Raw genomic sequence first — 22692 nt, forward strand, 5'->3', positions numbered from 1 at the left:
CAGAAAAACTTGTCATCGGGTAAGTCCGATTATTCAATCAACAGCGGTACAAGTTTAATTGGAAAGATAGCCTCCCGAAGTAATGTGTATTAGGAGAAGATTGATCAGATATATGTTGCCAACCAATTTTACCTATCACCGCGAAAGATCAGCGAGGAATGACGCACGAGTTTAATGTGGCCGGGCGGGCGGGCGGCATCCGTGGCGTGGAGTTTGCCGAGTGTAAAAAGATAACACTCGGCAAACTCCTTCTTTGCCGAGTGTTCCAGATTTGGGCACTCGGCAAAGATTTTTTTTCATTTTCCCACTTTTTCCATAACAGTTTCTACTGATATTATTTGATTATATTATGCGGTGATAGGTAAAATTCACTCAACAATATATATTTGATTATTCTACTCATATTATTCCATTATTTTATGCGGTTATAATTCAAATTAAATTTATATCAATTAAAATTCTATAATTGCACTTAATACATTAAAATTATCTAACGGTTCCAAAAAATTACAAAAATTTCACATGAAACAATATATGTTCTCTATTGCCTATACAAAAAGTTTTGTAGTCAAAACAAAACTCGACCGTCAGTCTAACTCTAATTCTTATCGAATCCTTCTCAACGCTATTATTCTTCTTCTGAGATGTTTCAGTTTGTAAACATCGTATGTGACGACATGTGCGAAATCTTCTCAATTTTTTACCGCAGCCTCCACGTATAATATCATCACATCATGACAAATCTCATGATTTTCAGACTTCATATACTTTTTTTACAATTAAAAAACCATTTGGCCACACATTCATGGTCGTGTTTCCTGAATAAAATGTTCAAAATTTCTTTTCATTTCATGGGTAAGACCTCAAACTTGGCTAAATAACATTAATATCATTTTTCTACTCATTTTATTCTATAGTTTGAATCACTTGCGGTTCAAATTTGACATATACAAAAAAATTTCTTGAAATGCAATTAATTAATTAAATATAGAAAACAAATCCAAAAATGTACCAAATTTTAACATGGAGTACCAAATGTTGTATGAGGGGAGTAGAAAAATTTTCAAGGTAAAAAGAGAGAAGAAAACTTATTATTTTGCCGAGTGTCAGAAAAAACACTAGGCAAACCCTCCTCTTTGCCGAGTGTTTTTTTGACACTCGGCAAACCCCCCTCTTTGCCGAGTGCTTTTTTGACACTCGGCAAAGAGGCGGGTTTGCCGAGTGTTTTTTTCTTGACACTCGGCAAAGACACGATTTGCCGAGTGTTTTTGGCTTAGCACTCGGCAAAGAGCTTGTTTGCCGAGTGTTAAAAAAAAAATACTCGGCAAAGAAAAAATACTCGGCAATTTTTAGCTTTCCCGTAGTGCATGCATGTGCGCCGTCGTTGAGTACCTCGAGTTCTCGAACTCGGGGCAGCTCTGCTAGGTGGTCGCCGATACGATGCATGCCTGTTTGTAAGAATTTGATGTGACACTTAATTTGAAGTGTGATAGTTGTTGTTGTGATAAATCTCGTCATGCCTTCGGTGGTTTCCCCCGAACTCTAGCAACATATAGCAAGCTTTTATACTTCTAGGAGTGCTTAACAAAACAGAGTGAGAAGTCATTGTTGACAAAGCTCTATCTTCTGCATATACTCATTTGATTGTTGCTTCACGATTGGTGAAAAATATGATCAAATCAACGCATTGATACTTGCTTTGTGGTCGATAGGAAACCAACTTGATCTATGGTTCAACATAACTATAATGACTTGAATTGTTTTTGTTTACAAACTGATATCAAGTGGTCTTGCAGAAGGGTAACCACTGTGGCATTGCACTCATCAGTTCGCTAGGCCTTCCATAAAACTTCACATTTTTTTAACTTGCACTCTAGAAGTACAAAGCTGGAATCCAATTTTTTGGGCTGGCCATTGAAATTCCAGTTAGTGTAAACTTCATATTACGCTTTAAATGTATCAGGCAACTGTTCTTATGTGAGCCATTTGGATGGAGAATTATTATTTCTTTCATTCTGAGCATGTGACATATGGAAAGATCACATATTGTTGCTTCGAACTTTGATTTCCAATTGCTTTTGTTTTTCATTTATTCCTTTTCAATCTTTTCTGACTTTCTTTGTTTTCAAAGAGATGGGAGAACAAAGTGGTCGTAGTTTTAGCAACGGTAGAAGAATTTTGAGCTGTTGCTGTGGATTATCTGGTGGTAGCCTGAACTATTGTCTAAAAATTCTAAGCGATGAGATAAGATGAACAATTATTGAAGGGAGTTTTGTTCCTTTATATTGTTGTTCTTGTACTTCTAAGTCATTTCTTTTTCGAAGGTACACTGTTCAGAATGTAGATTATTCACATGCAATGCCTGTGGTTTAATAAACACCTTTGCTTTCAAGAAAATTCTTTAGCCAAATGTAGACCAGTTGTAATGTTATTTTTGCATGTCACCGTGTATAAAATTACATACTACTTGTGACATATATTGTATCACCGTAAAGCTATTGTTGGAGTATAAGTGAATTGCCCACCTTTTCTCATTAGTTTGGTGCATGCAACTCAATAGCTACCCGTAGTCTGATGTACATATTTTTTAAAATATATTATTTTTCTATAAACATAAAATTATTTTTTTTGCGGGTATAAACATAAAATTATTATTAACTAGACTTTATAAATATAAATATATTTTTACTATTTAAAAAAATGTGCGTGCCGTGCACTTCCACTACCTTTTTTTAAAAAACGAATATTAAATTAAGCACCCGCACCATTTCCCTATGCTGGTTTTGCATCCTGATGGAAGAAATGATCGAGACTCGGCGTAACGGGTCATCCTGATAACACTTGGCACAGTACATGACGCACGAGTCCATCATTACTGTTTCTCCTTTCTGATGTTTCTTTTAGGCGTGAAAACGGTTTCGAAACGCCACTTTCACCACTAGCATTTTCACCACTGAGCTGAGCATTTTCACCACTAGCCTGCCGTTTCTCTCGTTGATCGATTCTTGATGTTAATGCTAGATCGAAATATATTCTTATGATTCCCATGCTAATCACATCCATTACTACCGAGCATTCCACCTTAGCATCTGGCGCCGGGCGTCCGGGAAGCGCGTGATATTGGGCTGCCAAATGTACAAACACGCCCGAACGGGCTTTTTCCATGGGCTGTGAATTTTAATTTTATGCTAGCCCAACAGGTATACCGGCCCGAGCGAGGCTTAGCCCGTTCCTGATGACGGGCCCATATAATAGTGGGTCCGAGTCGCACAGACTCGCCGCAGAAGCGATGGCCCTTGCGCGCGCTGCGACGGGGTCGGGTCCATCGGGGGAGCGGGAGGACGCCGGCGAGATGAGCTCCGCCTCCACCAGCAGCGGCAGGGAGGTGGTGCTCCATGTGTACGAGATCACCAAGACCGGCTACGAGAAGACCGACAAAACCATCCGCATGATCAACCGCTTCTTCAAGGACGGCATCGGCGTCGGCGGCATCTTCCACAGCGCCGTCCAGGTGAGCCCCCAGACCCTGCTCCGTAGCCGTCCTTCCCTGCTAGATCGGGCAAAGCCCACTAGATGCAATATGCGAGAAGCGGTCTAGTTCGAATCGACTAGTTGGTGATTCCATTGTTAGATTGATTTGGTACTAATAAGGGGATCTACTAAACTTCTGCCGTTAATTACTTTTTTTTGCAACAAACTAAACTTTACCCGTAATTTTATTTTCTTTTTTTACCACAAGCTATCCATTGGGTTAATCTTCAGTAAAAAGGTTTTTCATGAAAGTCTGAATATTGAAATTGGTGCAATAGCCATTATTGTCCCTGAAGTTTCATCAGAGGCTCAATTTGCTCCACAACTCTGTACCAACAATATGCAAAATGTCCTTGCCATTGTGAAGTTTACTTGTCAAGATGTGGGACTAGAGAGTACTTCAAACAGCCAAGATGGACAAACTGAAAACCTCATGGACTAAATTGTGTGCCTGTGTTCGAAAAAAAAGGACTTAATTGTGCCTTCAGTTAAACTTGAGGGACACTAATGGCTATTCCGTCATTCAAATTCACGAGGATTTACCAAAGATGAGGTAAGGAGCATTGTACAAAACTAGTCCAGGGGGAGTGGAATAGTTTGTGTAACATGACGTATGTACCCTTTTAAGAAGTATGGAAAGTATGCTGATTCTGATAAGATTGAACACGAGTAGGTCTGACATTTTGATTTGGGATGTTTTTTTTTTGCTACGCAACTTGTTAAAGTGTAGTTGAAACCTAGTGCCCTCTACCATCAAGGAAGGCTTGTTTTGTGGATTACACTGATAATTTAATGGGAACTTTTGCCTGCAGGTCTATGGAGAAGAAGAGTGGTCATATGGGTTTCGTTATTGTGATACTGGAGTGTTCTCCTGCCCAGTCGGCCAGAACTCCATGTACACATACCGTGAGAGCATTGTTCTGGGAGTAACAACCTTCTCAAACTCGGAAGTAAAGCAGATCTTGATCCAGTTAAGCTGTGAATGGCCTGGATTCTCGTATGATTTCCTGTCAAGAAACTGCAATCACTTCACTAATGAATTCTGCGAAAAGCTTGGCGCTCGTAAAATTCCAGGTACAGGTTCTTTTTAGAAACAGTTTATTTGTAACTGAAATATCCTCGCCTTCCATTTGTAAGTTAAACTAAGATAGGTTATGAATTATATAATCTTCATGTGGTTTTTAAATGTCATCATCACGTACAGTCCATTATTTTTATTTGAGTTAAAAAAATGAAAAAAGTCCATATCATGGTATTTTCCTGGGGCACTATGCAGAGGCCTTCCTGTACCTCTGCTAGTTTCAAAGTGCCAATTTCTCATCTGTAAACATGCGTTTTTTCACTTTGGCTAACTTTTAACTTTGTTATCTTGAAGGTTGGGTTAATCGTTTTGCAAATGCTGGTTATACAGCTAATGTTGTTGCTGAGAATACAGCTCTGCAGGTAAATTATATAAACTGTTGCTGCTTGGCATTCATTTTCTGTTTACTCAATAGGAAATGAGTGCGTGCTTTTATCTTTATTTCTTATCATATCAAAGTTCAATTTGTCCTTCAAGTCAGGATCGAACTCCTCACACCATTTCTTATTTGGATACCAATCACAATTTTTTCCGACGAACCACTAATCGCAATTTCTTTAGCTAGTCAATACAGTGATGCTGCTAGCCGATTTCACTGATGCAATTTATAGTTGATCAGCTATTATGTTAAATTCTTCCTGATCATTCACATGATTCTGCTTTACTATGTGTTTTGCAGTTCAGGCAAGCTAAATCAGATATCGTCAATGCCAGCAAGGCAGCGTATAATAAACTTACAACAGGCTTGGGTCAAAATAACCAAGATAAAGCAGAAACCCCAACTACTAATCAGAAACGAAGCACCCCTTGGTTCCAGGGCAATTGGTTCAAGGCCATGGTCTCAGCAGGCGCGAAGCCCTCTACAAGGACAACGAACTTTTCACGAGAGGCGGGCGATGGTCCAAAATGACATAGAACTGTCAGAATGGGTGTATAGGAACCCACCAACCCTTAGAATGTAATTAACTGGGTGAAGCCTGTAGATGATATTGATATGTTTACAAACACGGATAATATGACTGAATTTTGTTCATATACAGAAGAAGACATGCACATTTAGCATTTCTTTCAATTCATCTAGAGTGACTACTACTACTACTCTCTGACGCTCACACTTTGATAAAAAAGAGTTCGTGCTGGAAACTGTTGCTAGTATGACATGTTTCCCAGTAAGCCAGATACATCCCCATCAGAAAGGGTTCCTGACCAGGATGTGGCTGCCGTGGATGGCTTTCAGAAGCACCGATGCGACGGACTGCACCGCAGCCGACGCTATCCTCGCCTTGATCTGCCCGCGCCTTGGCATGTGCCTTGCGCTTCCTCCACCGCTTCTCCATGGAGCCGCGGAGGAGGCCGCGGCGGCTGCTGCTGCATGGCTGGTCATCTTCCTTGTGTCAGTGACTAGGTGGAGGAGAAGGCAAAGACTCAGCTCCGCAGCTGCGCTTTTGGGTTTGTGATGATCTCCCTAGCTTTGTTGTGTGCTTGTTCTTGGCGTTGCAGAAGCACGCTGACCAGTGGCCCTTTTATAGCGGTGTCATTGCAGAGTGTTGATAGTGGTGTTAGTTGCTCATAGTTTAGTTGGAGTGTTTGATTAGGCCTCCTTTAGAGCTCCTTTAAAACTCTGACCATAATATTCGTTGGATCGTGGAGACCATCTTTTGGAGCTCGCGTGTGTGGCTGTGGTAAGGGGTCACACCGCTTTACGGATTATTGATTGGTGCTACTGGATTAGTGTCAGATTGTGTTCGCAACTAGGCTGAGCTGTGAGCATCCCTCCATGCAGTGTCCATCCATTCCCGGGAAGGTTTCGTCGTGCCGTGGTTTCTGTTGGGAGGAGGTGCGCATGCTGCTGTTTTTTAAAAATGTCAGTGGCGATCACATGCTCCGGCCTCTATGATTAGCTAAGCTAGCTAGCCTTTCGACGGCGCTCTCGGAGTCGGAGAGTGTGGTTTACGTGCGGCCTTTTGCTGGTCGGAGTAGGCTGTCTTGAGCTGGGTTGCAACTTGGAACGCTGATAAGATGATCTCAAAGTTCTCTAGAAGCCGTCCGAGGAATGTTGAAGAGCCCCTGATTTTGAGCCTGCTCTCCGGTCTTCCATCCAGCTAGCGGTTGGATGCCTGGAGTGGATTAGATGTTGCCTGGTTTGTGGCTCGCGGCCTTGGTTTCTTGTGGGGGAGCTGGTCCTGCCGTTTGAGCTGGCCGCAGACGCTGCGAGCGTTGCGTTGCGTCAACCGTCCAAGGGGGCAGCCGGCAGCGAAACAGCGACGCCGCCTGCTGCTGGCACGTACACGCTTTGACTTGTGTGCGTGGTTAGAACTTTGACTGCGTGCGTGGGCTGAGATCATGATGATGATGACAGGTAAGTGAACTGCTTCATTTTAACCCAGCCCAACTCCAGCAAGATTGAGTATAGGCCGTTAGAGCGTTTTGGCCCATTCTACTTTGAAGAAATTTCCTTTTTAACGCCGAAAGATTATTCAATTCCTTCATTTTCCCCAAAAAATCAAATAATTAATGAAAGTTACCACTCGATCATACGAAGAGACAAAAAAATCAAGGCTAAGGGAAAGAAATTGAATCATCTTCCCGTACTAAATAAGAAATTTTCTCTCCTACTTTAGCCACCCACTTGAAAATTTTGTGCACATTAAAACAACAGATTCGATGCAGCAGGGTTTCCGTCGACGAAGGGTGGAGATTAGCAATCATGACACCTACATTTACCACCAGTTGATATAATATTTTTTAACTTGTAAAATATTATTTTTTACACTTGGAACATGAGGTTAAAATGTTCCACGATTTTTTTCTAAAAAATTGAATTAGTTAAGGTGAAGGGAGATCAAGGAAAGGGGAAGGAGAGATCCATAAAACAGACCGAGGCAGTGGCAAACGCGGAGCTATCAAAAAGGATAAAAAAAGATCTTATGGGGCTCTATTGTGCGCACATGGGGAGGGGGCTCTAGCCCCCTACCCGTTCCCTAGATCTGCCCCTAAGTAGGGGAACTATGTTTTACATATGAAAAAATAACGTTCCACGAGTATGTATATAAAAATATACTTTTACCATTAGGGATACTTGTGAAATCATAGAAGGAAAAGAATCTGGCGCACGGCGCACTGATGGATGTTGGAGATACACTTTTATTTTCTAGAAATGTATGAAATCACCACATAAACACAAAAACTGCATGCTTACACATATGGATGTCTAATAAGAATTGGTAGATATATCTTCAGATTGAGATTGATAGTCACCACATGGGTCTAGAAGTTCGCACATGAGCCAACTGAGCGTAGCTCACCTGTTAAGGTTCCTTGTGGTGGAACCTCCTCATCCAGATTTGAGTCCTTGATTCGATACTGATGCTCACATTTTTCTAGATTTATTTCAGGATTTAACCGGCGCTGTGCTTTTAGTGGTAGGCGACGTGCCCGTCGATAGGGAGCACTAGTGGTGATTTCGTCAATCTCAAGGATCTGCCGACTCAGTCTCTCAAAAATGCTCATAAGGGTAGGGTTGCGTGCGTATATTCGTAGGGGACGAGTGTACGTGCGTGTTTGTGCGCGTCTGCGTCTGTACTGTGTTTTGCAAAAGAAAAGAGAAGTTTGTACATGAAGGTTTTTTTGGAACAAGAAACGTAAAGATTCATCATCATTTCCTGTACTCCTTCCGTTCCAAATTGTAGATCGTTTTGGCTTTTTTAGGTGCATAAATATAGTATATGTCTAGACTCTAAATGCATACAAAATATCTATGAATCGAAAAATCAAAATGACATATAATTTGAAATGGGGGGAGTATAAGTTTGGAGTGGACAACATCTTGAAGCCGTAAACGGAAACTCCTGTAACTGGTAAGCCGTACACGAACAAACCGTTGAGGCCTGAGGTCATTCGAATTGGAGGGAAGCTGGCGCCCCATCGTTGTTGGAGGGCCGGATCCGGAGCGGCGAGATGGACATGGGCGGGCGGCGCCAAGGCTGCATTTAAAGCCCGGCTTGTCCGCGCGCAGCTACAGCCCGGCACGCGGATCGGGCAGCCCGTTGGCGCGCAGCTGCAGCGACGGAGGCCGCGCGCACCCTCCGCCGCACGAAATCGCGCCTCCTCTGTCACCTTCTCCCGCCGCGCGCAACGCAACGTCTCCGGGAACGTCGCCATTCCTGGCAATGTGACCTTCACGTGGGACTGACGGCGACCACCGCCGTGTCACGGACCGGGGCGGTCGGCCGGAGGCCATGATGGGAGCTCGAACCAGCTTGCGGCACCTCGCTTGGCGACTAGCGAGCAGATTAGCAGCGGAGGACGACTAGAGGTAGAACGTCTAGCAAGTGTGGGTTATCCGGGAGCTAGCTGAAGGTCTCCGTCGCTCAACAGGGCACGCCATCATGTGTAAATCGATCTTTGATCGCCAGCACCAGCATGGATGAATGGAACGCCATGGATTGTCGTCGATCATCTGTCAGTGACAGCTGAAAGAACGACTGCAGAATCGGATGAACTAAGGTAGGATCGAGTAGCTGTGCACTGGATGACAGTAGAAGAATCACCTAACATACATCTCGACACTTTATCAGCCACCCAGCTAGCTAGAAGCAGTTGCGTGGGCTCCTACCTCTCCTACGCTAGCTGTGAATTGTGATCGAGCGAGACTCTTGGTGAGTTTCTAGGAAGCCTCAGGCACGACGACGCTTACCAGTTACCACCAGCAGGGGCAGCTGTTGCGGAGCGCCTTCGGGACGTCCATCAGAGTCGGCGGTTAGGGCAGGGCATCATCGTTCGTTCCCCGCTGGCCACTGCCTTGCGACTGGAGCAAGGCACGACGCGACGGGCGGGGCCGCGCAGGTGGCTGTGGCTTTCTCTCGCCGGGGCCCGGGCAGGGCACGTCCGTCCACCGGCGTCCCCGTACATGTCCGCGCCAGCGACGACACCGCCTGTCCCGGCGCCGCCCCAACGCCCGCGCATGTAGGCCCCCGCCGCATGCACGCCGCGCGCCCACACATGCGACACATGTCGCGTCCAGGAAGATTTCCTCCGCCGATTGGCGAACACCAAGGCCCGCCATTATCAGATTTCCTTCCGCCGATCGGCGATCGCATCGCCTGGACCAGTTCGTTCGTTCGAATTTGAAACTCTCGGCGTGCAAAGCTCTGTTGCTACTGCATGTGGTACACTGTGCAGGAGGTCAGGTGGATCGAACGCAGGTGTGCGAGACTGGTGTGGTGACCCATCACAACACAAATGATTTTGCACGCATGCGATCGAGGACGGCCATGATCCGATCCGATCCGTGGTGCTAATAATTCTCCCCGAGTCCCTTTCGTCCACGCATGCTTTAAGACACGGTCTCTGCTTAACAAAGAGTTAAAAGAGAAGAGAGATTACATGCGTGCGCGCCGGATTGTTTATCATGCGGTGTCATTTGACATGGTAGATCGAGAGGAGGTGATGGAGATGGCGTCCGTGGCGTTGCTTTCTTGCACTGTTCACGCTGCTGACGCCGGCTCCCGGGCGTCGAACGTAGTCTCTCTCCTTTGAGACATTCTCGTGTAATTCGACAGGGACAAGACGTAAATAATTGTATTCATCGCTTCCGTTTCCCTCCGGTTGGTGGGAAAATGAGCAACCCCCCAACAGCGGCTTCCAGCATTTCTTAGAGGCAAATGCCTCTTCCGAATGGCGCATCCATAGAACTCTGCCTGCTGGGAATACTTGGTACGGAAGCTTTGTTGGAATCTGAAAAAAAATCTCTTTGTTTCAGACCAAGTCTGTGAATGATTTTCTAAGTGCATATGACGCATGATTATGCGTGGTTACTGGTCAATCTTGAGCGTTTGTAAACGAGTATGATTCCTCCTTCTGCAGTTCTGCATATTATCGAGATGGAGACACATTTCAGCATTAGTTTACTGTCCAAATTTGTAAGGGGTTGTCAGCGCTGTTCAGACTTCAGAATCGAAGGAGAAGGACCCTCGCAGACAACATAACAGTCTCTGTTCAACATTAATTTTGTTGGACCGACAAAACACATCCAATTAACGGTTCACATATTGTTTCATTTTTTTCTGTCCGGACTGATCAGAGGCGCCAAACACAACGTGCTAAACGAGTCCTAGGTCAACAGCATAAAAATTGATGATTTCTTTGCCGGGAGCTGCTGGTACAATAATGCTTCCGCGGATTAGGTTACAACAGGGAACAGGATGCGATTATGCCCAATTGTTCCTGTTATTTTCTAATAAAGAAAGCGCATAATTTGAGCCAGCAAATGAGATGCTTTCAGTCGCCGTAATCTGTGTTGTTCCTTCTCCAAATCAATGGCCGGAATGGCCCCACCAGTACGAGGCAAGAAAAGAAAGAGTTGAACTCCATGGACGAACCAAGAGCCGATCAAAGACTAGAAGCCGAAGGAGCCAACGGATGGAGACGTGAAAGGGATCGAGCGAGACCGTCTATTGATTAAACTGTACACGATAGTCATTCACACAACGGTTAAAATACACTGTGTAATTCTGTCTGGGTATAGCCAGGTGCCACAACATCATGTCGGGGGATACAAACAAAGAACTTGAGCTGAGATGACACAGCACAGCATGTCTCGGAGACCCTCTCGTGGATTCACATCAAGTTCATGTGTGCGATGATGTGTTCTTGCGGTGTTATAAATCTTGTCCCTGAAAATTTTATGCAGAAACGGTGTCAGCAAGAGAGCACAGTGGTTGATCATCAATGTCTGAACGTGCAGCGTGTGCGGGTGTGAATGCTTTCTTGTTCGATTTGGTTCGGTATAGGTGCAGTCATGGACATACGCTGGACTTCTTGCAGTATAGGATGGCGTCGCGGACGGCCGTGTCGGCATTGCCGTGGCACCACTCCATGCTCGACGTGGACGCGCGCGCCGGGCTCGCCGGCGCGACCCTGGGCCTCGGCGCCGAGAACCGCCGCAGCGCCCTCACCTTCCGGTACAGCGGCATCAGGAACCGGAGGTACTGCACCAGTATCTTCCACGACGACGGCCGGCCGCGCCTCCCGGCGGCGAAGAGCGGCGGCGGCCTGGCGGAGGCGTTCTTGCCGCCGGCGACGCCGCTCCTCCCGCTGGAGCACGAGCTCAGCGAGGCCGGCGTGCTCTGGGCCGAGTGGTACAGCGGCGACGAGGGCGACGACCGCGGCGCGCTGGGCAGGTCGGCGACGCGGTCCCCGTGATGTTGTTGGGCACCGGAGCGGCGGGAGACGGGCTCGCTGGGGAGGAGGCGGCCGTCACGGATGATCTGGCTGGCGCTGACCAGCACCGGGGACGGCGGGTCACTGCTCCCGCCGCCGCCCCCGGGCAAGCCGAACTCGAAGTCGGTCTCCGGCGGCGGCGCCGTGGTGGTCCACCGCATGGAGAAGAGCTCGGCGGGGTCCATGTCGATGAAGGACCTGGAGCTGCCGAAGGAATGGCCGAGGTCGGCGTCGAACGGCGGCGGCGCCGCCTGCGCGCCGCGCTTGAGCCAGCTTCGGGAGAAGCTGTCGCCGAGGTGCTGCAGCGAGGCGACTTCCATGAGCGCGGCCGGGCGTCGTGCGCGAGTTACCAGAGCACGCGGCGATGGGGTGGGCAATGCGTGCGCTGAGGGCAGGCCCATCTCGGCACGCACAGATAGATATAGGCGGCTCGTCCTTGTGGGCTGTGGCGTACTGTCGTCTGGCGCAATGTCCATGTTGCCCCCGTGGCGCCTTCCGCTGCGATTTTATTTTATTTTTTTTCGTTTACGCTTATCGCTGTCATTGCAGCATGGATTCAAAGTCTTGTCCCGTGAGAAATGTATCGGGTTTTGATGTTGGGGTCGCTGTACGTGGACGAATTTTCGACAAATACAAGCATACAAAGTACATGGTGCATTTATATTCAGGAGCTACCCAATCATCCCAGTGGATCATGCTACTCCTATTCAAAAATGTCTACGAGGCCAACGTTGGCACGTCATTTTGTAGCAGATTAGGCAAAATGGCAAACATCCCAACATCCAATCCAATCCGGCACCCCTAAATCAATGCCCGAACTTGTCAAAGGACAAACTTATGTCGCCAAGGGAAGAAGCTCAAACAAATCCACGAGTCCAGGGGTTAGTCCGGTGGTTGAGATCCAATTTACGTGAGAGGACACGAGACGAGCAGCTGCTGCCTGCTCCTCTGGTAGTGCTACGCGTGAACAGGAGGCGTGGTCCTCTCTCCTCACGTTGCAGATCCGCACAAGTTGCTGGCAAAGTTTTGGGCATCTATCCACGAACAATGCTTTGCTCTCATCATGTCGCCTTGTCCAATCTCGGATTGGGGCCAAGCATGCGGCATCAAGCAGGGGACGGACGTGTGTCAGGCCATGAGAGAGGGAACCAGGATTTGGCTTGGATTATGATGATGGTTAGTAGTGATAGAATACGGTTCAAGGATCAAGATCACGGGCATGGTCCAACAAGCGAAAAAGGTTTTGAGACCCTTGAACAAGGGAGACTGTCTGTGTAAACCATCTCACGGCAACGACACCAAGACACACCAGCTCTCTGTTTGAGGCTCAGGTTCCACTCGTGCGGTTCTGTCTCGGCTTGGGTTCTGCTGCCAGCGACAGGTTCAGTCTCGATGCTGGTTACATGCTACGATCCTAGACGACATCGCTACTGATCATGATTAAGTGTTATACTAGTATAGTTTACATGCATGTGGGAGTAGAATTGTACAAGTGGGAGTGCTGCTGCTGCCGCTGCCGCCCAAAGTGCAGTTTAGGGGAAAAGAACATGAATACTGAAAAACTACAGTATTAAGAAGCTTGCTACTTGCTAGAAAGAGCAATGTTCATTAAGCCATAGCAAATGGGTACGAGAAAACAAAATAAAGGAGACGAGAGTTACTTAAATAGATGAAAATGAGGCTTAAAAAATAGATCTGATGTAGTATGAAGATGTATATTGCGCCTTGAAGTCGTATACGAACATCATTTGATACTTCATGTTTGGCAATGAAAATTGCCATGTTTGCAGTAGACATGGCTCAGATTCCAGACAGCACCATCAGTGATCATGGGCACAAGGTTATGCGGTAATTTAGTTGCATATGGGAGGGGGGCGAGGGGGTGTAGATGCAGCTGGGAGTGAGGGTAGGAGAGCGGCTGCCATCCGATTATGAGGAAAAGAACTTCCAGGAGGTCAGGATATAAAGAGTATAAGCTATAATGTCCAGAAAGACATCAGCAGATGGGAAAAATAAAGCAGATGAAAAGCATTCAAAATGTCAAAAAGACATAAAAGTATACGTGATGTAGTTCGATCATGTACGTTACCTCTTGAAGCAATTGACGTACATGCCTGACTTTTCATGCTTTGGAAAGCAAATGGCCATGCTGATTTTATTCTGCATGGTGCAGAGAATAGGCAGCTCAGCTGTTAAAAGGAAGGATAACAATTCTATGGGCCACAGCCACTCGGAAAAGAACCTCAACTGTGGCGCGCTAGTGAAAAAGAACCGTTCAGAACTTTTTGGGGTGCCACATTTTCTCTTTTTACAAATGGTCGGCATAGTGATCACAAATAGAAAAAGGTGTATTCTCCTCCTATTTTTCAGAACAAAGAGATTTCTCCTCTGAAATTTTCTGGGGCACTTTCTGTTGCGAAAAGCATCTAACAAGGCCAAAGTGCACCATGATTCAACAATGATGCCATTTTGTGCTCCAACATAATAGAGCCTTTTGTATAAGAACATGAACGCCAGAAAAATCGAGAGGCTCACAACGTAGTCATTAAATAAAAAAGAGAGTCGAAAAAAAGTAGGAACAGCTGTGCAAGTTTTGTGGTGGCACAGGTGGTAAAAGAAGCGGAGCAAGGTGGGCAAGAAATGTGCCCACTGCCCTACACTGGATATTACCACAGATCTTGTTCCCAAAACTTGATATCAGCATTAGACAGCAGGTGCACATAAGTAAGAGCCGATCATACATTTGAACATGGCGCATTCTGGTAATCCTTTTGGGGAACACTGGGGTACATGTTGCCCCCACAAGGTTATAGCTTTCTAGGAGTTGTGATATGCCCATCTCTTTACTCAAAGCACTTTGCATCATAATATCAACAAGTATATATGGCCCCAAGAATGCACATACATTGAACTGATGCTGGCATCCCTTTTTAGATAAAAGCTAAATCATTACAGACATTTCATTTACAATCAAGAAACTAATTATTGCTTACTTAACTAGGCCGGAAAAGGAGTATTTTAGTATGGTTCTCAACATGTAAAGTAGGAATTGTATTGTTTTGACAATAGTTGCAAATTCAAGACATTAAAGTGCGCTAGGAAAAAACATGAGTGGAATAGGAAACAAAATTCAAGTCAGCTTACCCTTCACTAAATAAATGTCCCAGTGCAAACCAGACGGGCAAAGTCAAAACCAGAACATATATCAATATTGTCTCTAGCTGGTTATCAGAAGGTAACTGAAAGGTCTTGACCGTTTTATTGATTTCTAGTTAAAATAATTAGGTGTTTGAAAATGGTATGGCAGGGTTCCTGCTTCGTTTCCTGCTCTTCTCAAAATACAAAGGATTGAAGTTGACATTAGTAATCAGCATGCTTTGTCAACTAATGGTTGTTAACTGGTACAACTACACACACCTATGGATCATGCAAGTGTAGCATGCTATAAGTGTTCCTTTGAAATAAGGAACACCAGTCATATGCTGGCTGACCTAGTAGCTTGTAAAATCTAGTGGATAGCAATTAAACAACTAAGACTTGCATGCCTAAGCGTAACTGCAATCCTACATGATAGTGCAGTCAATTATTCAATATCATCTTGCACGATGGATCAGAATAAAATAATTCTTCCAAAATCCTTTTCCTTTCTAAAAAGGTGTGCTCCAATTTCAATTTAGAATACAGTTCAAACTGGCTATATTGGTACCACGCAGAGCCAGGATTTCCTGTTCATGCAAGAAGTTAACGTTCCAGTTAGGTTTAACCTTGATCAGTAGAACCATCCAAATAAACATGATACATGAGCTCAGCTCAGCTGTGACACAGACAGTATGTTCTAAAGAATGTTCTGGTAGCATATGCCATTAAAAATCCCTTTCCTAAGCAGGTTAGGTTCTTTATGACATTAAAACTGCAACATGTACACCACTATCACATGATCATGACAATGGGTCATGGCTAAGGGGTCAGGCTAGTTGAGCACAACGGACCAGTCATGTTTACTTGGGCTGATCCAATTTGTATTTGGGATTGCTACTATATGTATGAGGTATGAGGGACGAGGGTGACATGCATATATTTCAAAGATGTAATTACCTATCAAATGAGGAAAGAACAATAAAAACCAACAAGAGAATGCTTCAATTAATCAGATATATGGTTTTTTGGATTCAACAAAATGTTAACAACTGCATGAACAAGACAATAATACAAATTCATAATAAAAAAATCAGTAAAGAATATGGAACTATATAACTATCGGTTAATGACTATTTTGATTTTCTGGAGTTTGAAAAACGCAAATCATACATGCACGCTGTCTAGTTTAACAATAAAAAAAATTCTACAAGAGCCAAAAAACAAAATACGTGAACAGCACAGAACCACAGACAGATTCTGATGAAAAAATAATAAGCAAATGCACTCACATCGTAAAGGGAACAGAAAGCTCTACGGATACAGTTTTATCACATCAATGGGCAGGTATTCATCAAATAGTAAATTAAATATCCATGGACAGCATTTTGTCATCCAACCCAAATAAAACTAAATCTTCAGGGACATATTGCAAAGCATTCCAGAACTTGATAGAAAAAAAACATGTAATGTAAATTCTAAACTCGGATGGAGTAGAAAGGTAGAATCACTTATTCACTTGATAGAATAAAATTTGCTCAGCTATTGCCATATTTGAAAGGAAGGGCATCATGACACAACAAATACTTCTTTAAACCATTAATGCACCGGAACCAGAGTCAGGCAGCCTACGATGGTAATATTATCACAAAATAGCTCCTTTTAGTTTATAAAAATAAAATGTCAGGACATCGAATCATATAGGGAAAACAGATATGGAAATGGAAAGGAAAGCTTGTGTAGCAGTTGGAACTTTTTATTAAACACAAGCTCCTCAGGATGGAGGAGGTACAGTAGCTTGATTGATAGGTGAGAACAGGGAGCCAACTGCCCAACAATTACATAAGTGCTACGTCAGCAAAGTAGAGGTAATTTATAATCATGGAACTATAGGAGGTTAACTTTCTTCTTATTTATTTCTTATCCGGATGGTAAAATACAGTATCAGAGCAATTATATGGTAAGGGGAAAAAAAAGGAAAGGGCATGGATGCCTAAAAATTCCCTTCCCTAGACCCCACAATGTGTATGCCGTAAAATCGTATCAAGTTTCTCCCATATTGTTATGTCACATTGGGTTGATCTTAAGATAAGAAGTGCATGTTCAAAACTAGTTGCAAATCAAGAGAGTAGCCGCCACCAAATGACATGCCTACAACCAAGTACTAGGCCTTAGGTTCCCGAGCCTCAGCATCCCAAGGTACCTATGGTAAAGCTAGCAGGATCAAACCCACCAAGCAGCAAGATATACAACTCATCAGATGGATTTTGCACGGCAAGATTGTACTAGTGCATCCAGAATTCAGTGATTGTTAGAGTCTAGAATGATTCATAGATGAATACCAAACTAATAATCAAAAGAGAATAAAGTGAAACAAAACCCATAGAAGCAGAAAACAGCAAGAGCTATAAATCAAGCTATAATGGTATGATGGGCTTTTGCTTTTTGCAGTTATTTGACTTATTTTTATTGTTCTATGTCCCCAACGAAAGCCGGAAACTAATTGTATCCCTGAGTAATTGTCCTAAGAGCACAGGTATAGTATTAGACAACAACACCACGAATCCACAACAGCAAATTTACAATGGGTATCACAAGCATCCATTCAAACATATTTCAGGAAATGAACTGAACAAGTGAGGTGGTAGCAATACAGACACATTTGAGGTAAAATACTTTTACAATACAGTGAGCATGTCCTCCATTAGCAGAGCAACAGATAACCCAAAGTTCAAGCATGAAAGAGTTAAAAAAGAAGAAGTAAAACTAAAACTACAATACTTACAACTGAAATAGAAGTATTACGCGATTAGATACATACAGCAGCTGTAGTTTGCCACTCCTCAAAGATGCTAAGCTCATACCATTCAATAATCTGTTTTACTGGGCACAAGCTGATATGCTTTAGCCAATTTCCCTTCACCGGAGTCCATTGGTTTCCAAGACCAAGCTGTACTATTATTCCTCAGCTCGGTCCTCAACCTCAGCACCAGCATGACCAAAGCCACAAACAACCCAGCAAAGATGAAACCACAAAGCAGGGAGCGGGCGAATTCCCCAATCCCCTTACTCACCCCATACTCCGTGTCCAGCGCAATTGGGAAGTTCCCATCCATACCGCCACTTGTCTTGTTCATCCTCATTATCTCCAGCGCATTAAGGATACCGCTTACTTCATCAGACCGGCTTTGCTTCAAGCCACCGATGGCCAATTTCAGCATCCCCTCATCCTCCACGTCGACAATAAAGTCAATGTAATAAGGATAGGCCAAGAATCCGGTGGTGCTGGAGAGATCGAAATCCTTGACTGCAAGATTGCCATTGACGTAGATATTGAAGTAGAGCTGATACAGCGCCTTGCTAACAATGTCACAGAAGTGCATGCGCACCAGGTACCGGCTGCCAGCAGGCACGGGAAAAACCCAGGTCAAATTGGCCCCTGGCCTCACTGATCTCGCAGAGCTGTAGACATTGTCGGGAGCCAGTTCCCGGGTCATCTGCCTGCTACCCTTGGGATAAGCAATCCGGCCACTGAACGACCATACCTTGTAGTTGGTAGAGTCGGTGTTGACGAGGAATTTCCCATCGTTAACCCATGTCCGCCACAGTGTGTCATTGAACGGCGTGACCTTACGGCCGGCGACGGTGATCCTATAAAGAGTTTCAAACACCTGAGACGACAACCCGTCGATCTGAGCGGCGCCACCGGATGTCACGAGGGTGCCAATGTCGCCGACGAGCTCCTCGGGCGCAGAGACGAGCTCGATGGCGTTGATGAAGGCGGTCGAGTCAGACTCGGGGACGAAGGTGAGGACGAGGATGTCGGTGTCCACGGGGAGGACGAACTCCTTCACGACGGGGGACGAGGCCGTGAAGTTGTGGAGGAGGAGTAACCCCCCGGCACCGACGTGGAAGCGAGACACGGAGAGGGCGGGGCCGAAGGGGTAGAAGTGGAGGCGGAGGATGTGGTGCCCGCGGCGGCGGACGGCGAGGTCGTAGGAAGCGCGGCAGGAGAAGACCCGCGCGGAGGCATGGAGAGGGGAAGGCGGCGGCGGGGAGCCGGGCGGAGCGGCGGAGGCGAGGGTCGCGGCGGGGGAGCGGAGGCGGGTGGAAGCGCAGCCGGAGTCCGGGACGAAGCGGCGGCCGTCGGGGAGGAGGGCCGGGGCCTCCGCGCCGCACGCGAGGAGGTGGTTGTCCGCCGGGGCGTACCGCGCGGCGGCGACGGCGGCGGCGGAGCAAAGGAAGCCGAGGAGGAGCACGGCGATGCGGCGAGGGGTTGGTGGGGGAACCATGGCGGCGGGGACGGGGAGGTGGTGGATTTGGGCGGCGATTTGTTGAGTTGGGGGAGGGGGAAATGGTGTTGATTAATTGAAGGACAGCTGGAGATGTGCAGGCCGGAGTGGAGGAATCAATTCAGAGCGCGTCGAGCTGGGAGAGACGACTCGCTCTCGGGTGGGGTGGTGCCGTGGCGGTGGCGGGGCCCTACGCGTCGTGGCCGTGCCGGTGGTTTCGGTTTGGTCTCGTCTTCGACGCGTCGGTCAGTAGCATGGCCGCTTTTTTTGTTGGGCCCTAAGTTTTTCTTCTTAGCGTCCAGGTTTGTGGTGGGCTGGATGGGAAGTACTATGAGAACATGATTCGGCCCAACAACTTCATTGCCATCTTTTTGTTTGCTTTCTGGTAAGCACGAGGTATTGAGAAATGTTTTGGCCTCATATCAATATGCTTGTTATTTGTAAAAACATGCTTAAGTGAGCTCGAAAAAACGACAGCAAAACATCCAAACTTTGTTCCATTCCCCTTATCAACTATGCCTCATGTCGCCGGATTTTTTTTAGAATCAACGGGTGCAAGGCCCATCTGAACAAATCTCATTCCATCAAAGTAGGTTTATAAGATCAAGCATTCGCCTCTCACCCAAAAGTGAGGGGCGGTGATCAGGATACATATTGGCAGAAAAGAAAGGGAACCACAAAGGATTACATCGCAGCACACACACCCGACACAAATGAACACTAGAGAAATCAACCCTACTCAAGGAAACACTAGTAATCACCAAGCACCTGATTGGCCGGTAAGTATCACCATGATGCAATCCTGCACACGAAGACATCCAATTCGCTTTGGTTGGCCTCGACCACCGGCATAAAGCCGTTGGAGGAACAACTTCTCAAGTTGCCACACCATACAAGCGACCATCAACGCACGCTGGGGGAAGGATGCCCTAGGGGGAGATCACTGAAGTTAGCAGTCACGAGCAACCCGAGCATAGAGGAGGAGGACGATGTAGGAACAAGTGGATGAAACTTGCTAAACCTTAGAGGCAGCTACAAACCAAGAATAGTAGGCAAAGAACCGGTGACTAAAGAGAGATGCAGATGCTGATGGAGGAAGGCATAGACCCTCGTCGGGTTGTGCAGAGGTGGAGCACCTCCCCGCGTACTGGGCGCGGTGCTCTCGCTGCACAACGTTCAACAGCATAGCCATAGGAGGTGGTACCGAGGCTAGGATCCTTGCCGAGGCCGCACAAAGGTGCAAGGCATCCCCCCGCATGCCGAGCACAGCACTCTCGTAGCGCGGCCACATGCGCTCAATCAGCGTCGCACGGGTGAAGGCATCCACCAGGATGAGCCCCCGGAACAGCGAAGGGGCAAGCTTGGGATGCCAGAGGATGCAGGGCGCCGCAGACCCAGCTCCATGGCCAGCATGCCGACACGACACGCCGGCGCACTGGCAGTAGCCAATGGCGGCCACGAACCCCCTCCTATCGACCAAGGAGCAGCCGCACTATCACAAATAAGCGGAAAAGGTCGACTGTAGAGGGAGGAGGACGATGTGAGAAGGAAGGGGTGGCGGCGCCAAGTGGCCAGATCGAGACTCCATGGGCCTAGATCCGGTGCCTGACAGCATCTGCAAGCAGGCACGACACGTCGATGTGCCGGTGGTTGCTGGCGATGGCCATGAAGCCCCTCCCACCGAAGCGCGCAGCAGTGCGAGGAGGGAGGGGGTGGACATTCTATCAGGGAGCCCGGTCTTGACTCTTCTATGTGGTATTCATTCTCGTTCGGCTCTTGGAGTCACATCCAGCAGTGGTTGGAAGAAGGGAAACATAGCATGTCACAAGAGCGAGGCGAGGGGGCTCCGCCCTACAGCGAGAGGGACGCCTCGCGCATTTTGGGGCGAGCAGCCAGATCGACACCCGGAGTGACTAGATCTAGCGGCTGGCCACATCTCCAAGCTAGCACATCGCCAATGGAGGAGATCGGCCACCACGAAAAAAGAAGCACCAAAAACCATGGAAGTAGAGGGGGAGGGAGGTATGGGGTGCTGGGGCCTGCTACTGTGGCTCGGAGCCTGCCACCACTGGAGCCAGGGGTGGCAGCGGGGAGGAGGCTCGCTGGTGGCAGCGCAGGTCGTCACCCCTGGAGCGGCTCAGGAGGCCGAGCAACTCACTGTCGTGTCACTCATCATGTCGCCGGGAGCATAACGGAGCCAAGATTGTGAAGACGGTGCTCCAATAAATGTAGCATGATGGCAGTGCTTTTGATTAACATATCGTGCTTGTCATTGTCACGCGAAGTTTCTTTTTGGGCTTGTCTACTTCATGCTCGGGTGTTTCAAGAGGACCTGGTGCTCGAGCGATAGGGTCCAACAAAACACCTGATTTTTTTCTTCTAGAAAATCGAGTGTTTGGAATTGACCCAACACTCTATTTTTAGACCCTTTGATTTGGATCCATCGGCTATAATTAAAATATGATTTAATCTTACAGATTAACTATCAAAAATAGAGATTTAGGACAGAATAATATTAAAAAGTATCAGTACTAGGCACATTTGTAACAGGACATGAAGAGCCTTGAACTAGCATATTGTAACAAGCATCATTATTACAGATCAAAAGTCAAGAAAAATAGAACCAACTGATCCTACAGATCATAATCCAGACAAAATAGAATCAAATTGCTCCTACAGATTGGAAGGCAAACAAAATGGAACCAAATAGATCTGTGGCAGATTCGTCTAAATTAAACTGGCTTAAGTGTGCTAACCATCCTCTTAATAGTTATTCTGATCAATACGCACTTAAAATGGTGTAATCTGACAGTCTGTCAGGTCAAGCCCGATTCAGCCACTGAATATCTCGATCGAAATAATATGCAACAAGTCTCACACGAAGATGAGCGCAGATAATACAACATGGCATTTCAGTTTACAAACATAGGGTACACAAATTAATTTACAAACGGAGTTCAAAGTAACTAGATAGATTACAAACCAGAGTTTTTTAAATAAAACACAGCGGAAGACTAAAATGGTAAAGCTCAAATGAAGATATATGACGACATGAGTAGCCCGACAACATGTCATCCAACACCAGACCGCCTAGGCGAGGTCGGGAGCCACTCAACCAACCACCAGTCAGGTAAAGGATGGCCAACCTAAGATAGACTAGCACTCATTTCAAGAAAGGTTTCTTCGCTAGCACCTAATACTCAGCAAGACTTACCCGACTATGGTATATACTTAGCTGACTCCTAGTATGCAAGGGTTTTGGCTGAGAGGTTTGTTTTGCTAGAAAGCAACTAAGAGTGGATCCTTACTTTCAATATTTTAGCTCAAGTTTAAAAAGTAACAAGTACCAACTAGGTTTGCATAAACATCTAGAGCAAGCATGGTATACAAGATTAATCAACAAAGGATATCATCAACATATAACATATCATC

General features: G+C 46.1%; 3 protein-coding genes across 3 annotated transcripts; 1 reads left to right on the top strand and 2 right to left on the bottom strand.

Annotated features, from left to right (window-relative positions):
• The first annotated feature begins 3289 nt into the window (after positions 1-3289).
• Positions 3290-6181, top strand: LOC101769497 (deSI-like protein At4g17486). Its single transcript, XM_004987144.2, has 4 exons — positions 3290-3511; positions 4344-4605; positions 4907-4974; positions 5292-6181. The coding sequence occupies exons 1-4, from the start codon at positions 3290-3292 to the stop codon at positions 5520-5522; spliced, it is 783 nt and encodes a 260-aa protein (XP_004987201.1). The 3' UTR covers positions 5523-6181.
• Positions 6182-10867: 4686 nt separating this feature from the next.
• LOC101771485 lies at positions 10868-12235 on the bottom strand. Its single transcript, XM_004985847.4, has 2 exons — positions 11422-12235; positions 10868-11286 (listed from the first exon to the last, which is right to left on the bottom strand). Exons 1-2 carry the CDS (start codon positions 12232-12234, stop codon positions 11272-11274), a joined length of 828 nt encoding a protein of 275 aa, XP_004985904.2. The 5' UTR covers position 12235; the 3' UTR covers positions 10868-11271.
• Positions 12236-17546: 5311 nt separating this feature from the next.
• Positions 17547-19399, bottom strand: LOC101771881 (probable receptor-like protein kinase At5g24010). The gene has a single exon (XM_004985848.3). The coding sequence runs from the start codon at positions 19258-19260 to the stop codon at positions 17836-17838; it is 1425 nt and encodes a 474-aa protein (XP_004985905.1). The 5' UTR covers positions 19261-19399; the 3' UTR covers positions 17547-17835.
• Positions 19400-22692: the final 3293 nt, after the last annotated feature.

The sequence above is a fragment of the Setaria italica genome, chromosome IX (genome assembly GCF_000263155.2).
Source record: "Setaria italica strain Yugu1 chromosome IX, Setaria_italica_v2.0, whole genome shotgun sequence".
In the NCBI taxonomy this organism is placed as follows: domain Eukaryota; kingdom Viridiplantae; phylum Streptophyta; class Magnoliopsida; order Poales; family Poaceae; genus Setaria; species Setaria italica.